This window comes from Oncorhynchus clarkii, chromosome 18 (genome assembly GCF_045791955.1).
Source record: "Oncorhynchus clarkii lewisi isolate Uvic-CL-2024 chromosome 18, UVic_Ocla_1.0, whole genome shotgun sequence".
In the NCBI taxonomy this organism is placed as follows: domain Eukaryota; kingdom Metazoa; phylum Chordata; class Actinopteri; order Salmoniformes; family Salmonidae; genus Oncorhynchus; species Oncorhynchus clarkii.
In genome coordinates, this window is record NC_092164.1 from 24,467,490 (window position 1) to 24,484,918 (window position 17,429).

A 17,429-nucleotide genomic window follows, 5' to 3' on the forward strand; every position below is an offset into this window, starting at 1 on the left:
GCTATTGTGGAAAATACTGAGAACTTAAATAGAGATTGTATAGATAACAAATCGAATGAAAATGGTTTGGAACGAGACAGTAGTCTCAAATTAGTTGGGCATCGTTGTATCTGCAGAATCACTGCAGATACCCAGAGCTATACCAACTTTACGCACAACTTAAACACAAAACCAGTATCATAATATGCATATTATTAATAGAATATGATCAATTGTAGATTGATACATAACACGTCAATCAATGTGTGTGTCGTAAAAATGCATTCACCCATAAATGTATGACAAAAGGTAGTGAACATGCACATCGGTCTTATTTGCGTAACTTGATTTAGTGAAGCAATGTAATGTAATATTTCCTTTACACAAAGTAGCCGTATCTTTAAACTTGAAAATTATATTCAGAGTTGCTTACATTTTCTGAACAGGCTTCTTCCGTTTCTTAGCTGCGTACTGCGCCGTACTCCCCAGCATGATGTATATCTATCTCACTAATAAAGTCTACAGAATAAGACTATCCAATACGTTTCCCTCTTATTCTTGCAGATAGTTTTCGAAGACACACGACCTGATAAAGCTCTGTATCATGTAAATATCTACAAGGACTCCGTTCCGATGTACAGAACGTCTCATACGTCGAAGCTCCAAATATGCGCAGACACTATTCCTCTTGGTATACCAGACCGATAAATCCAAAATTGCTTTTTGATTGTAAAAGGTTAGACAAACTTTTCAAACTGCACAGCAGCTAGAAATGTCGTGCGTGAACCGAACACATTTGACTCCTTCCTTTTTTATATATTTGTTATGCTGTCATCCCTAATGCATTAACATACTGTACACTCCTCCAGTTGGGCGAACGTAAAGGCTGCGTTTTCTGCTGTTCGAACCAATCCAGAGCGCTGGTTCACTGCACCAGGTACAGTGGGGCTGCTCGCTATTGGTGCAAAGCGCTTTCAGGAAATATGAGAGAGAGAGAGAGAGAGAGAGAGAGAGAGAGAGAGAGAGAGTTTTGTGTCTACTGTTAATTTGTATTGTTTATTTCTCTTTTATTTATTATCTACTTCACTTGATTTGAGAATGTTAACATATGTTGCCCATGCCAATAAAGCCCCTTGAATTGAATTGAGAGATGTACCTTTAAAGAGGCAATCTGCATTTCTAACAATATAGAAGAGGTTGACCCCGCCACTGTTTTTTTGTAAACATCTGAGGGATGGGGCTGGAGAAATATATCCACTCTGAAATTCATAGACAGGGGCACAGAGCTATGGACTCAAGGACTGAGTATCCATGTTATCAAAATTATAGTTGTAACCATGTTTTGAGGTTATACAGTGATCGTTTGTAATGACATTGTTTACAAACAAAAGAGTAAAACAAGCTTATATGTTGGGTCTGATGGAGTACGACAGTTGAACTAAGCTCAAGAGGTTACATTATTCAAGAATCAATGGGTATATATATATATACAGTATCATTCATTTACATTTTAAAAATTGGTTTAGAAAGTGCAGATTGCCCCTTTAAAGGCGGAGTTGTTTATGATATATACAACGAGGACAAACTGTACGTATTGTACTTACATAATCGTTTGCAACCTTTGATATCATGGAGAACGCCCTCAGAGCTATGTGCAATAACTCATTTCAATTTAAATGCTGGCTATTGTCCTGGGCCTCTAAACTTATACTTGAATGCTAGGGTAAAACATTTTTAATATACACAATTTCAGATAATTTTATGTTAGTGCATGAACTTTGGCAACCAAACATTTACAAAGTCACTTTCTCCCATGCAATAGTATATAATAGATAGCCAGGTATTCCCGGGCTACAGGGCTCTACCATAACCTTGTTACCATGTGGTTGTAGCATGGTTCAATGATGCTGGGAACTTTTCAGACACTCTTCCCATAAAGATGACTTATTGCTTCTGGTTCAATGATGAATGTGGTAATGGTTGCCTAGGGTTGTCTTGAAGAGTTTTTTTGTTGTTGATTTCAACAAAGAAATGCTGTCATGTCCATGGGCTTTTGAAACTCCCCAAACCACAATCCATTAAATACACTTGCAAACTATGGACAGTTATTGTAAAATGCCTTGTTTTATTCCATCTCCTCTTTCCTCTGTGACGGCTTAGCTTGGCCAATGGATCCTAGTAGTAGGACAGTATTTCCAGGACATGATCATATTGAATCATTCAATTCTGAGGGAAACTGAAGTGAATGATTAACACTGCCAATAGGGACTTACAGGTAAAAATTTGACAACTTCAAGGAGATACAAGGGACAGGATTATAATCACATAGAATATAAACTAATAGAATAGGATATAATAAAATAGAGCCTCACTGTATCAGGACTTTGCTACGACCAATCATGTGGACTGGGCCAGGGAGGCCAATGTTTGCTAACACGTTGATATGTTCTGTACTCAGGCTGCAGTGATGTTGACACCCCAGACTGTGATTGGTTTGGTTGGGTCGCCCAGGTGTTGCTGTCTGACAGGGAGTGGAAAAACACACACAGCCTCTGACCGACCACATTGACCACGGAGCATGAACCATCTGCAGCACACACATTGAAACAGTGTCAGTAAAAACAAACAGCCACAGAAAGGAGAGTGAAGCACACCACAGAATAGCTGACAGCTTCGACTTGGCCGTGGCTGCAAGTTAACGTCTTTGAAAAAGTAGGAGTTCAATCTATACCCTTCATTACTGTTCAATCCGTCACCCTTTACTCCTACACCTTGTCAGTAAACACTGACTAGAGGATTGGGGTTGAAAAGGTCTCTCTGTTCTAGTTCTTGTTGATTAATCAGTCAATCACAATGTATTTTGGCTTCATATATTCAGCTGCTGGCAATGACATAGCGTTCCCTCATCTTTCATAACCACTGTTTGTGTGTGGATCCACATATCGACAAAGTATTTGCCCAATTGTCGACTGAAGCAATGTATTGGGGTTGACACTCTAATGGAAACGTTGAGCACATGAAATCAGTCAACATTACTGTGGTCCTAAAGCTTAATTGAATAAAAATGGTGACAAATGTATGTTGAGAAACACAGTGATAAAAACACAGAGCTTAAATTGAGTGCAATTCCAGAACTAACACCAGTTGGTTATTTTGTGCCTGTTTTTTTTTAGTCTGTTTCCCCCCTATGAACAACACTCACCAGAAATCATTTGGCATAGCTGCCTATTAAAAGGTCCCATCCAAGCAAGTATTTGAAATCACCGTCATAGCCACTGAAGGGAAAGTTTCTGCCATAGCGAAGAACAAATTAACACATGGGGAAACCTATTTCGTTACCATAGAGCCACTGTTGTTGGTGCTTATAAACAAACCAATAACAAGTAAGCAGCTATTTATGATATACCACAATCTGGCACCATTAAATGACATTTACGGTCAAAAATACATCCAGTTAAATTAAAGTTTGACTTGAAATAAAGAAAATCTGTCCGGATAACATACAGGAGGAAACTGACACACAGACCTTAGTTAGTGAAGCTGTCTCGGTAGCACTGTAATTATGTAGATTGCAGAGGGCGTGTAAATTGTATGAATTCAAATGAAGAATCGACTGTTTGTAGTGAGAACAAATGGAGTTGATAAAAACCATCTCTGTTTTGACATTCATTTGAAGCACGGTTCCATTATTGTCATGATGGAGTTCAGATCTGAAATTCTTCTTCAATCTGAAATATGATTTATAAAATGCTGTTAAAATAGCTGTAGTATGATACAAATTATAGGGTTATTGTGAAGGTAGAATTCAGTTAGCTCTATCTGACATGTCAAGAACTAAACATGGAACATTAACAAAACTGCACTGTTAACATGAGCTAATTAAAGAATTGCACATTTAGAGTTATACAATTCAGAGAAGTTTATATTGTTTGGCAAGGACAGGGTAAAACTGTGGTTAGTTCCCAGTTCTAGATGGCAAATCAAAGATTGTTCCCATAGTGTTTAACAAGACACGCAGAGGTGATTTTAATACACTAGTAAATCTGTTGAAAACAGTTTAAAATGTTTTAAATGTTACTCATTGAACTTTTACTGGGTAGTATTTAGTTCTATTACCAGCTTCATAAAGTGAAATGAGTGCTGTGTCATTTTGCATTCTTCTCAATTATCACATCTTTCTGTACCTGAATCCATGATATAGTGCTTCAGAAAACTGATGTGCTTTGAAGGAAAACCAAAAGAAAATGCCATTTATATGTCATCTGCCTTCACAAAGTATTTGTTGGCATGAAGGGACTAAGATGTACTTGTTTGTGAGTTTCGTAACCAAGGACAGTTTAGGTTGCATGATGGGAAATGTAAACAAATTAGCTGAGAGAGGTTATCCAATACAATACTCAGATTTAATAGGATTGAGGCATGAAGTAGGTGGAAAATGTACCTTCGCTGCCTGGTCTCTACCGTCAAGTAATAGGTACCCCCCTGGTCCCCTCTGCTCACCCTGCAGTTATTGACTGACATTACATTCTTATTAGAGCAAGGGATTCTGCCCCTAGAGGTGAAAACCAGAACCCTTGTAGGGCAGGTCGGCAATTTACAAAAACAGAGGCCGAGGAATTTGGCACTATGACCGTTCTACACAATCCATTTATATGTATATCTGAACATCACTGACCATGGTTATTCATGTTCACAGCATTGCTGTTTTCCTGATACTGATGCCTTCTGACAGTGTTGGAGTCTGGTCTGACGAGTTGGTGTGGATGATGCTGTTTTGAAGTGAGCATTATGTCTTTCTCTGCTCTCGCCCTTCATTTTACGAAAACACTGACTGAAGCACTGGATCTTCAAAAGACTCAACTGGCTCGAAGATCAGAACTCAAGCTGTTGGATGGCCGCCTTGTCCAGTCATCAATTTGTGCTGTACTTATAAGGGTGCAGCACTAGTGGAAAAACAACAACAACCTAGCTAAATCTGATACTGTCACATAGGTCTGGTAACAGTTACAGGAGCTTACCGCCAATCAAAATGGCTGCCGAAGGTTGCGATTTGGCATCGTTTCATTTGCTACAAGTTGTTTGTGTTTACCTCTCTTTGAGGCAGAGAGGGGAAGTCCGGGGTTGTCTGATTCACAGAGAAAGGAAGGGATTAAATCCATTGTTAAATCCAGAAGTGGCCCTTACCCTTTACTCAGATCCAAGTAGCCATATCTAGCCAAGCACTTGATCTGTGGAAGAAGAAAATAAAGAGTCTACAAGGAAATACAAGTCTTCTCCCCAGTAAAGTTCAGTGAAGATCTCTCTGCGCTCTCATCGTTATATTTATGGGTACCGTAGTGTATCATCGTACATAATATTGAATATATTATGAGTATATGCTTAGAGGATATCTGTCGTCATTCTGGTGCTGTTAATCATTAAGTATTGCACTCTCTCTGCACTCAGCCCGGTGGTGGACCTTGCAATGTTCCTCTCAACGAATAGCTTATACAGTCTTGTATAGATGTATGAAGCATGATGAAAATGAAGGACACACAATCTCCACCTTAAAGTACCAAACCTGAGAGAGACTCATTCTTCAAACTTAGTCCAGGTCTGGACCCTGGACCAACACACGCGCACACGCGCACACACACACACACACACACACACACACACACACACACACACACACACACACACACACACACACACACACACACACACACACACTCAGCCATATAGTCATCCTGAATTTGAATTTGATTTGAGAAACCTGTGATTGCGGACAGATGTTGGCGTAGTCGACATAGTGTGTGTGTGTGTTTGTGTGTGTGTGTGTGTGTGTGTGTGTGTGTGTGTGTGTGTGTGTGTGTGTGTGTGTGTGTGTGTGTGTGTGTGTGTGTGTGTGTGTGTGTGCAAAACAGGGTGGGGAAGAGTTGGTCGGTCGGGTCATTGTATAAACTTTACCTTTCCGTCTGGTCATGGCTTTTTCCATGACAGCTCTAACTCTCTCTCTCCAGCCCAATGAATCACAACTGGGTTTAATGGAAGGGACTTGACCTTTGTGGGCGTTAGGTTGGCCTTTTGGAAGACAAATTGGTACCATTTCTCATCTTGTTGAGATGAGAGATTATTAGCTGTGAACTTTTTAAAGGAGGCGAGGGTAGTGGGTTATGAAGAGTACTGAGTGGGCTTTAGGACTGTAGTCTTCATTCCTACTCAGGAAATGATTTGTTTGTATCAAATACTGAAGTAAGCCTTCACTTTGGCCTTGCCTCTATACTTTCAACAGAAACTGAAGACCACCATTTATTTAATTAAACAGTGTGTGAGGTATAGTACTCCTAAGTGCCTACCTAGCTGACATGTTTTGAATAGTCAGGCTAGGGTGTGTTATTTGTCCTCTACAGTGTAGATGGAAGGGCTCTAAAGTACGTTTCTCTCCTGTGAATAGATTATGGGTGCACACACTGGGTCTCCTGACGGTAGAAGTGGACACGGATCTAGTCATCTCAGATCTCTACAAGTGCCAAGGAGGTAGGAGATAGGAGTTGGTTTGGGATTTAAGGGATATCTCTGCTGCCCAACCTACTGGGAAATGGCTGGCCGACTAAACTGTAAACTCCAGTCTGTACCCCACAGGTATTTATTTTTTACATGTATTTTTAATTTCACTTTTATTTAACCAGGTAGGCTAGTTGAGAACAAGTTCTCATTTACAACTGCGACCTGGCCAAGATAAAGCAAAGCAGTGTGACACAGACAACAACACAGAGTTACACATGGAATACACAATCAACAAGCCAATAACACAACAAACAAGTCAATGATACAGTAGAAAAAAAGAGAAAGTCTATATACAGTGTGTGCAAAAGGCATGAGGAGGTAGGCAATAAATAGGCTATAGGAGCGAATGATTTCAATTTAGCAGATTAACACTGGAGTAGTGTGCAAAAGAGCAGAAAAGTAAATAAAAACAGTATGGGGAAGAGGTAGGTAGATGAGGTAGGTATAATGGAAGGGGTTAGTTTTGCAGTGGTGGAAAAGTACTTGATTGTCATACTTGAGTAAAAGTAAAGATACCGTACCAAAATAGAAAATGACTCAAGTAAAAGTGAAAGTCACCCAGTAAAATACTATTTGAGTAAAAGTCTAAAAGTATTTGGTTTTAAATATACTTAAGTATCAAAAGTAAATGTAAAAGTACAAATTATTTCATATTCCTTATTAAGCAAACCAGACGGCACGATTTACATTTTTTTATTGACAGACAGCCAGGGGCACACTCAAACTAATTTACAAAAAAAATGGTGCTTAGTGAATCTGACAGATCAGAGGCAGTAGGGATGACCAGGGATGTTCTCTTGATAAGTGTGTGAATTGGACCATTTTCCTGTCAAAATGTAACGAGTACTTTTGGGTGTCAGGGAAATGCATGGAGTAAAAAGTACATTATTTTCTTTAGGAATGTTGTGAAGTAAAAGTAAAAGTTGGCAAAGATTAAAAATAGTAAAGTACAGATACCCCCCAAAAATGACTTAAGAAGTACTTTAAAGTATTTTTACTTAAAGTACTTTACAACACTGAAGTTTGGGTACCTTATAGTTTGGGTTTGAGTGTAGCTAACAGGTCTGACTGCTGACACCCAGGCTAGCCTTCTCACCACTCCTAATGCTCAATTTTCTCCAAGTGTGAGAAAATAAACATGTTAATGAGGAGTGGAGCTGCGCACCGAATGAGGCTAGCTCCACATGTGCTTCGAGTTGGGACAAAGTATTGGGAGGCTTAGGTCTGACAAAGCCCCATTGGTCACTGATATAAGGCTGCAGCACTTTCAGGCTCTTCCATGGGCCACCCCATAGACTCCCACACATGTTACAATCACTTAGGTGCAGGTTGTCATTGTTGAGCTAATTTGAATCAGACTGATATATTCTCAGATTGTCTAGATCAAAGTAACCTACTCTTAATCATTTTCCTAAATTGAACAATTGTTGATATCCCCCCCCCCCCACACACACACACACACTTAAAAAAGTGAATAACTAGTAAATGTACAGGAGTAATCATCCAAGGCTGCCATCGCGGTGCTTTGGCAAACACGGAATTCCTAGTGATTCTATGCATCATAACATCATGCATGTGTGTAATCATGCTTTTCAGATTTTTGGGGTACCTGATGAAGTGCAAATTGGGCAGTAGACTCACTTTATCTCCAGGCCATCAGACTTTTAAACAGTCACCACTAGCCGGCCTCCACCCAGTACCCTGCCCTGAACTTTAGTCACAGTTACTAGCCGGCTACCACCCGATACTCTACACTGAACCTTAGAGACTGCTGCCCAATGTACTTTACATAGTCATTAAACAACTGGTCACTTTAATAAAAATAATAATACTTTTTTACTCAATATGTATATACTGTATTCTAGTTGAGGCTCATCCTATATAACTACTGCTGTACAGTCGTGGCCAAAAGTTTTGAGAATGACACAAATATACATTTTCACAAAGTCTGCTGCCTCAGTTTGTATAATAGTAATTTGCATATACTCCAGAATGTTATGAAGAGTGATCAGATGAATTGCAATTAATTGGAAAGTCCCTCTTTTCCATGCAAATGAACTGAATCCCCCCAAAACATTCCACTGCATTTCAGCCCTGCCACAAAAGGACCAGCTGACATGTCAATGATTCTCTCGTTAACACAGGTGTGAGTGTTGATGAAGATACGGCTGGAGATCACTCTGTCATGCTGATTAAGTTCAAATAACAGACTGGAAGCTTCAAAAGGAGGGTGTTGCTTGGAATCATTGTTCTTCCTCTGTCAACCATAGTTACCTGCAAGGAAACATGTGCCGTCATCATTGCTTTGCACAAAAAGGGCTTCACAGGCAAGGATATTGTTGCCAGTAAGATTGCACCTAAATCAACCAATTATCGGATAATTAAGAACTTCAAGGAGAGCGGTTCAATTGTTGTGAAGAAAGCTTCAGGGCGCCCAAGAAAGTCCAGCAAGCACCAGGACCGTTTCCTAAAGTTGATTCAGCTGCGGGATCGGGGCACCACCAGTACAGAGCTTGCTCAGGAATGGCAGCAGGCAGGTGTGAGTGCATATGCACGCACAGTGAGGCAAAGACTTTTGGCGGATGGCCTGGTGTCAAGAAGGGCAGCAAAGAAGCCACTTCTCTCCAGGAAAAACATCAGGGACAGACTGATATTCTGCAAAAGGTACAGGGATTGGACTGCTGAGGACTGGGGTAAAGTCATTTTGACAGGGGTAAAGTTAATCCCCTTTCCGATTGTTTGGGGCATCTGGAAAAAAGCTTGTCCGGAGAAGACAAGGTGAGCGCTACCATCAGTCCTGTGTCATTCCAACAGTAAAGCATCCTGAGACCATTCTTGTGTGGGGTTGCTTCTCAGCCAAGGGAGTGGGCTCACTCACAATTTTGCCTAAGAACACAGCCATGAATAAAGAATGGTTCCAACACATCCTCAGAGCGCAACTTCTCCCAACCATCCAGGAACAGTTTGGTGACGAACAATGCCTTTTCCAGCATGATGGAGCACATTGCCACATGGCAAAAGTGATAACTAAGTAGCTCTGGGAACAAAACATTGATATTTTGGGTCCATGGCCAGGAAACACCACAGACCTTAATCCCATTGAGAACTTGTGGTCAATCCTCAAGAGGCGGGTGGACAAACAAAAACCCATAAATTCTGACAAACTCCAAGCATTGATTATGCAAGAATGGGCTGCCATCAGTCAGGATGTGGCCCAGAAGTTAATTGACAGCATGCCAGGGCGGATTGCAGAGGTCTTGAAAAAGAAGGGTCAACACTGAAAATATTGACTCTTTGCATCAACTTCATGTAATTGTCAATAAAAGCCTTTGACAATTAAGAAATTCTTGTAATTATACTTCAGTATTCCATAGTAACATCTGACAAAAAATATCGAAAGACACTGAGGCAGCAGACTTTGTGAAAATGTATATTTGTGTCATTCTCAAAACCTTTGGCCATGACTGTACACACCTTTTCTATTCATATACTGTCCATACCGTCTACATACCACATCCTATACTATATATTTATATTCTGGACTCTGACATTGCTCGTTCTAATATTTCTATATTTGTTCATTTCTTTCTTTTTAATTTTGGGATTTGTGTGTATCGTTTTGTATTGTTAGGTATTACTGCACTGTTGGAGCTAGGAATGTCAGCATTTCACGACACCCGTAATAACATCTGCAAAATATGTGTACGTAACCCAAAACGTTGTATTTGATTTGATTTGTCCCCTTTCTTTCTTCACTCAATTCCATAAAAGTTCTGATGGACTCACATGAATTATGAAGAACAGATGCATAGTTTTCTTCACTATAAGAATTTTACGGGCAACAACATCCCACTGGGAACAGACGTCAATTCAACGTCTATTCCACGTTGATTCAACCAGTGTGTGCCCAGTGTGATAGGCCTATCTCCTTTTCCCAGTTCCCAAAATAATGAACTCCCATAATAAACTCCACTCGATCCTACTGCCAAGCTCCGCTGTGTAATGACTCATTATATTGAATATCATGTCTACCTGGCTGGCACAACTTGGAGAGACAGGATAGTGGGATTTATGAGGAATGTTCCTCTCTCATTTTTTATCTGACTGGAAGTGTTTTCAAGACCGGAGTTGGAATTTCGGTACAACTATTGGAAGCAGTTATCTCCCAGACATAAATAACAGAGTAATATATAATCCAGCAGTCTTCAGACACCTACTTTCCTCAACTTGACCTGTCTGATAACCCGTGGCATCCAGCAGGTGAGGTGATCACCACAGTGATCATGGAGGAAGACAAACAGCTCACCTCGGGTCCTAGGGCATCGGGTTTATGACACCTACTTTCCTCAACTTGACCTGTCTGATAACCCGTGGCATCCAGCAGGTGAGGTGATCACCACAGTGATCATGGAGGAAGACAAACAGCTCACCTCGGGTCCTAGGGCATCGGGTTTATGACACCTACTTTCCTCAACTTGACCTGTCTGATAACCCGTGGCATCCAGCAGGTGAGGTGATCACCACAGTGATCATGGAGGAAGACAAACAGCTCACCTCGGGTCCTAGGGCATCGGGTTTATGACACCTACTTTCCTCAACTTGACCTGTCTGATAACCCGTGGCATCCAGCAGGTGAGGTGATCACCACAGTGATCATGGAGGAAGACAAACAGCTCACCTCGGGTCCTAGGGCATCGGGTTTATGACACCTACTTTCCTCAACTTGACCTGTCTGATAACCCGTGGCATCCAGCAGGTGAGGTGATCACCACAGTGATCATGGAGGAAGACAAACAGCTCACCTCGGGTCCTAGGGCATCGGGTTTATGACACCTACTTTCCTCAACTTGACCTGTCTGATAACCCGTGGCATCCAGCAGGTGAGGTGATCACCACAGTGATCATGGAGGAAGACAAACAGCTCACCTCGGGTCCTAGGGCATCGGGTTTATGACACCTACTTTCCTCAACTTGACCTGTCTGATAACCCGTGGCATCCAGCAGGTGAGGTGATCACCACAGTGATCATGGAGGAAGACAAACAGCTCACCTCGGGTCCTAGGGCATCGGGTTTATGACACCTACTTTCCTCAACTTGACCTGTCTGATAACCCGTGGCATCCAGCAGGTGAGGTGATCACCACAGTGATCATAGAGGAAGACAAACAGCTCACCTCGGGTCCTAGGGCATCGGGTTTATGACACCTACTTTCCTCAACTTGACCTGTCTGATAACCCGTGGCATCCAGCAGGTGAGGTGATCACCACAGTGATCATGGAGGAAGACAAACAGCTCACCTCGGGTCCTAGGGCATCGGGTTTATGACACCTACTTTCCTCAACTTGACCTGTCTGATAACCCGTGGCATCCAGCAGGTGAGGTGATCACCACAGTGATCATGGAGGAAGACAAACAGCTCACCTCGGGTCCTAGGGCATCGGGTTTATGACACCTACTTTCCTCAACTTGACCTGTCTGATAACCCGTGGCATCCAGCAGGTGAGGTGATCACCACAGTGATCATGGAGGAAGACAAACAGCTCACCTCTGGTCCTAGGGCATCGGGTTTATGACACCTACTTTCCTCAACTTGACCTGTCTGATAACCCGTGGCATCCAGCAGGTGAGGTGATCACCACAGTGATCATGGAGGAAGACAAACAGCTCACCTCGGGTCCTAGGGCATCGGGTTTATGACACCTGGGTCTGGCCTAGTTCCCCCAACCTTTGGGTTACCAAACCCGCGACTACCACTCACTCGGGACAAGTAGCATAGGCACAGATACTGTAAGCCGTGGTGCAACAAAAGGCACGGACACCACCTTACAGAACCATGCAAATGTTTCTAACGAAGAATGCAATTAAGGAGGCCCCTAAGGAGCAACAGTAACTACATAACATGTATTTACAGAGAGAGAAAAAATGTCAAACAATATCTGCAAATGTCACTTACGATGTTTGTTCTGTTAGCAGGCAGCAGCAGTGCCAATGAAGAGGAGGCCTACTGTTTTAACGCTGGTAGCTACAGTAGAAACAAGACCTTGTTTTCCATTCATTCACATCAGCCCAGTAATCAGTATGGCTAATCAGAAGTTGGAAAAGCCAGCACAAATAAATACGTGTGAAGGAATTCTCTCCCCCTCAGCCCGACCAACAGATGGGAACACTCCAAAGGGGAACACTTGTGTTTGGGTGCTTTCTACACTCCACACTTTCCGTCCGACTACTTAAGGATCTATTATGTGGGTTTGCCTTATGCGTTTTAATGGACATGTGTGGTGTTTAAGTGTGTTTCATAACACATCTACAAGAACTCAGATCAAGACCCTTTTTGTACAGTAAGTCATTACTGTTTTGATTTTATGGGACCAATGTCTATACTTTTGATTTTGTGGTATGTTTTGATTTTGTGGGACCAATGTCAATATGACCTGTTTTAGAAAATTCTCAGAATAATTCTGTCTCTTTTGGAGTTTGGATAGTAGTCCACTTCTCTATACTGTGAACACAAACATGTGGTTGTATTATTTGTGACCAGCACAAAGTCAAAGTTCCTAACCTCTGCGGCTTTGCCTTTTCATATATGAGTGTGCTGCAGTGCCTGCATTGTGGCCTACTGTAGCCTGGACACGAGAGGAGAGGCGACTGCATTGAGTCAACAGCAGATTCTTGGTGTTGAGGCTGTCTTTGGCTCGGGCTACCTGACTCTATGTGGGTAGAGTGAGCCCCTTCCTTCGGAAAAACTGTGTTCACACGCGAGGGGCTGTGGGGCCCCACGTCCCAGCATTCTCAGGTGGTGACTTCAGGAGAAGACTGTGACGCTGGAGCTGAAAAACTGAGAGTGGGCCAGGCCTCTCTGGGACCCGCCATCCACAGCCTCCCAGCCCCCGTCTGTTATTTCTAGTGTTATTAAAGAGTGGGGCCTCCTCTGCTCTTGGCCGGGCTCTGTCCCTCCACTCATCTGTAGTTGATTAGGGCCCCGGTCGGTCGGTTGGCTTCTCCCTGGTTCCCCAGCGCTGACATGATGTATGGGCCTAGCGAGGCCCAGGCTATACTCACAACGATAAACATGGCGGCTTCCCATGAACTCATGCATCCCCTTGTAGTGAATGAAAAAAATCTAACACTTTAGAACGAGCAGTTAACACTCGCTTCAAGCAGAACAGAGAGCGATAAAAGATCCCTGTTAATGCTAATGTTGTTGTATACGAGGCTGTCTGTCATATTTGTTGATGTATTTTGTCATTATTGGTTTGATCGGGGATGGATTTGATAACTAAGGTTGTGTTACAATAGCAAGCATGTGGTACTATGCCATAGCCAGCTGCTACACTATACCATGTGGCTTTGAGCACCTGTCAAAAAAACACAACAGGACAAGCAAGGAGCTGACACTTCCTATTGCATCCAATAACAGCATCCTTGTCGAAAACATTTTACAGTAAATACATTATACCTACAGTATTTGGAAAAAATAGCCTCTTTTTTTTTTTTTGAATGTCACATTTTGTTTCCTTTGGGTGTTTAATCTTGGTTTTCATTACGTCACTGTCTGATGAAAATGTCTTATCTCCAATACAAGAAGTTTTCAGGAAATGAAAAATGAGCATATTTTCCCATTGAACTTCAGAAGCTATTTTTAATACATTTTAGATATTGGTCCTAGTTCTGAAATGTTCTACGTACATTGAGGGGAATTGATGCTTTTAATAAATGTACAAAATTACTATTGGCAACATTTCTGTCACGATGTTCTCAGACAGCAACATTATGTAAAGATACAATCTCATATTTAATCAGTGGATGTCATTATTACTTTAGTTGCTTAAATTGATCTGACAAGACGTGCGAGTGAAAGTGCGAATTCCCCCGTCTAAAGGCCTGCACTCTCTCGCTCCCTCTCCAATGCCTATTGGCTTCATCCATACATTTCAATGGATGGGATTATGGACGCTGACTGGGAGATGTTTTTCCTGGATACACCACAGTTTCCATTTCCATTGGCCCTTCCCTCCTCTGCATCACTGAACACTTGCTCATTCCCCCCAAAAGTCACACGCAATAGGACCGCTGTTCAACACACAGACTTGTAAATGTCAAATGTTAATCAACCCTCACATTGTTCAAGGCACATGCAGAGGGTGAGTTATGGTTAAGGCCCTGCTTTGCTTGGCAGTCTTTTCTCTCTTTTCTCTTAGAGGGATGAAAGCCAACTGGGTATGGGTAGAGAGGCATGGTGTGGGCCTAAATTTGCTCAACAAATTCTGAGGTCAATTTACAATTGGATTTTGGATATCCCACATTCTATCACTACTCTTAAATATATGGGAAATGTGTCTTCTTGTGATTTAACTGGATATTCAACAATTTATTCAAAAATGTTCAAAGGGTTAGATACATTAGATTAATGAGGCAATATATACTGAATAATGCTTGCAATAGACAGCCCATAATGAGCATATTGAAACTATTTGGGCTGAAAAAGAGGAGGAAGAGGGAACTACTAGATTAGATGCGCAGCAGTGAAACAAAAACTTTCTCTCTCTTAAAAGGGCTGATGGTCATTTCATAATATCGATCACGTTAGAGAGAAAATACATTTTGGCCCCCCATATACTGAGACAAAAGCATAAACTTTTATGTACCGTGTTCTCAATCATTTCAATCATTTCTTTGTGTGATTGTTTTATCTGCCCTTAACTTACTTTACAGTTTTTTGTTTACTTTCTGTATACCTCCATCAACACAGCTAGCGAGCTGAGTTAGCTAACCATTGGGCACATCAGTTCAACGTCTAGGAGACAGTCTTCAAGGTAAAGCCAAAGACAGTCATTACCGGATGTCGTGTGACGACACTGAATTAAAATGTGAAATCGGCCAAAACCTGACTGGAGTTTTCAGGGAGAGCGGCAGCGAGCCAACCTCGAACAGGTAAAAGCAAGAAAAAACCCTATCCCAAAATATTGGTAAAATGGAGAAGATAAATAAAATGCTGTATGTAACAACATTTCATACAATTTTTGGCCTCTTATTTAACAAGCTATTATATACACTTAGAAAAAAGGTGCTACCTAGAACCTAAAAGTGTTCTTCGGATGTCTCCATAGGAGAACCATTTGAAGAACCATTTTTGGTTCCAGGTAGAACCCTTTTGGTTCTAGGTAGAACCCTTTCCTGACAGGGTTCTACACGAAACGAGTTATATTTGAAACCAAAAAGGTTCTACCTGGAACCAAAAAGAGTTGTCCTACCGGGACAGCCGAATAACCCCTTTGGAAGACATTTTTCTACGAGTGTAGCTAGCTATTTGGGTTAGCCAAGTTGAACTTGGCATGTAGCCTACTGCCGACTATCTGACAAATTGAGGAAGACGTTTATTGAATCATGCCTCTGTCTCTCTAGGTGGCAAGAGGTGCCCTTATAACCTCTGTCAGTTAACCATTCAGAGAGAGAGAGAGAGAGAAACACTTCTCAGACAGTTTTTCTGGTGGTAGTCCAGGTGTGGATGAATGTTCCATTGATGCATTCTCAGCTTTACAGTGTTTGCTCAATTATGCACTTAGCTCACATTTTAACAGCTTTCGATTATGGATAGTTCTGTAAATCTAATTTGGCACTAAGCCTGCTGTAAACACTCATGTAACCCTAATGTGAAACACATTTCATAAACTTGCTTAGAGACAGTGATTTTTATTCTTTCTGAAAGCATGTAGAGCTATGAAATGTTTGAGTGACATTTTTTAACTGTCTTTCGGTACCTCATGACGTATCTTCTCGACTCAGAAAGGCTTGGAGAGAATCTCAATTGCATACCCCTCGCATCCTCTCTCCTCTCTTCTCACCTCCTTCTCACAAACCAATGGATGAGAACGCCAGAGGTCCCTCCCCTTATGACCTTCTCCTCCAATGGGTTTTGAGGAGGAGGTGAGGAGAGATGAGAGAGAGGACTCGAGAAGTATGCAATTGAGATTCTCCCATAGAGAGACATCCAGGTAGAAATGACTGAGAGAGGCGTCAACTGGTGTGACCTGGAAGAGCACCTCACTCAAAACTGAGTGAGATGAAGGACATTTATCAATGGTCTGCTGTGCTCCTTCTAGGAGCCAAAGATTCCTAGTTAAGTCAAGTAAGTCATCTTCTGGGTCATCTTAAGAAGTCCAAGGCCTCTACGTTTCATTTTAGACCTGTATCCTCTTAGTGTTAAATTAGTCAAAATGTTTTAAGTCTTATAAGCTTGCTGAAGGCAATAAATTAGGTGGAGAACTTCACTAGCACCACACAAAAAGTAACAACAACAAAAAAAACTGCCCCTATTGCGATACAAAGTGCAGATCAGGCTATTGTTTGATTTGGCCCAGAAAGAACAACTGCCAGTATGGAACCAACCTCAAAGTGAAATAACAAGTAATGTGTAAAATTGGGACAAGATGATCTGGGTGGAAAACGAGAGAGAAGTTGTTTGAACAGGAACAGGCGTTGGCAGACTTGGTGAGTTTTCAAACGCAGGTGAGGTTCGGTCCTCTGATCAGGAGTCCAGTAGTAGTGTTTCACTTCACTTCACTCAGGACTTGGCTCTTACTGGTGTCTGTGTGTGTGTGTGTGTGTGTGTGTGTGTGTGTGTGTTTGTTTGTTACTCAAACCAGACATCATTATGTACTATTTTACTGCTTCAGACTCGTCATAAAAACAAGTGACCACACAGCCACTCAAAGGCAATGGCCTAAATTGCCTCTGGCACTTTTTCTCACAGTATCCAGAAATAACAATGAGCACTAAACGGCTTTCTGCACACTAAGCTACTTAGCTACTTTTTTTCTGGTGGCATTTGTAAAGCTGGCATGTAGTGTTTCAGTTCACTCAAGACTTGGCGGTGTGTGTGTGTGTGTGTGTGTGTGTGTGT

At 41.7% G+C, this 17,429-nt stretch overlaps 1 protein-coding gene across 1 annotated transcript in view; it reads right to left on the bottom strand.

Moving 5' to 3' along the window:
- The window catches only part of LOC139373251 (aryl hydrocarbon receptor-like), a 75,508-nt gene extending 74,642 nt beyond the window's left edge, over nt 1-866 (bottom strand). Inside the window, exon 1 of the mRNA XM_071113552.1 lies at nt 413-866. Coding sequence (XP_070969653.1) covers nt 413-471 — 59 coding nt within the window. The 5' untranslated portion in view covers nt 472-866. The remainder of the gene's footprint in view (nt 1-412) is intronic.
- Nucleotides 867-17,429: the final 16,563 nt, after the last annotated feature.